Raw genomic sequence first — 459 nt, 5'->3', positions numbered from 1 at the left:
CCCCGCGCCCCCGCACCCGGCCTCGCCCGCGGCTCCTCGCGCAGACAAGTTTGAACAATGATCACAGTCAACCCGGATGGGAAGATAATGGTCAGAAGATGCCTGGTCACCCTGAGACCCTTTCGGTAAAGTTCTCTCCCGGTTGGCGCGGGAGATCTTTTCCCCCGAGGGGCCGCGGGGTGGGGGGCGCGAGGTCGGACCCCGCGAGGGTGCATGACCCGTGGCAGACAGGGCGTCTTGTGCTTCCGCCCCTGGCGACGGCCGGCGAGGCTGGGGAAGTGATGGAGCTGGGATTCGGCTTCGCTTGGCGGGGGGTGGGGGTGGGGGTTGTGTAATTCTGGGACGTGTCCCGAGTTGGTTTAGGTTGGAGGGGACTCGGGGTGCGAAGGTGGGAATGGGGGCAAGAAGCACCCAGGTTGTGGTCCCGAGCTCGAGAAGTCACACCAGGGCGCCCCTTCC

At 66.0% G+C, this 459-nt stretch overlaps 1 protein-coding gene across 1 annotated transcript in view; it reads left to right on the top strand.

The window, feature by feature from the left end:
• Positions 1-459, top strand: part of MGAT5B (mannosyl (alpha-1,6-)-glycoprotein beta-1,6-N-acetyl-glucosaminyltransferase, isozyme B) — a 58,853-nt gene continuing 58,394 nt past the window's right edge. Inside the window, 1 exon segment of the mRNA XM_006912184.2 lies at positions 1-125. Within this exon segment, the coding sequence (XP_006912246.1) occupies positions 58-125 (68 nt within the window). The 5' untranslated portion in view covers positions 1-57.

The sequence above is a fragment of the Pteropus alecto genome, unplaced genomic scaffold, assembly GCF_000325575.1.
Source record: "Pteropus alecto unplaced genomic scaffold, ASM32557v1 scaffold134, whole genome shotgun sequence".
Classification (NCBI taxonomy): Eukaryota; Metazoa; Chordata; class Mammalia; order Chiroptera; family Pteropodidae; genus Pteropus; species Pteropus alecto.
Note: the sequence above shows the minus strand (reverse complement) of the source record. Positions and strands in the feature narration are given on the sequence as shown.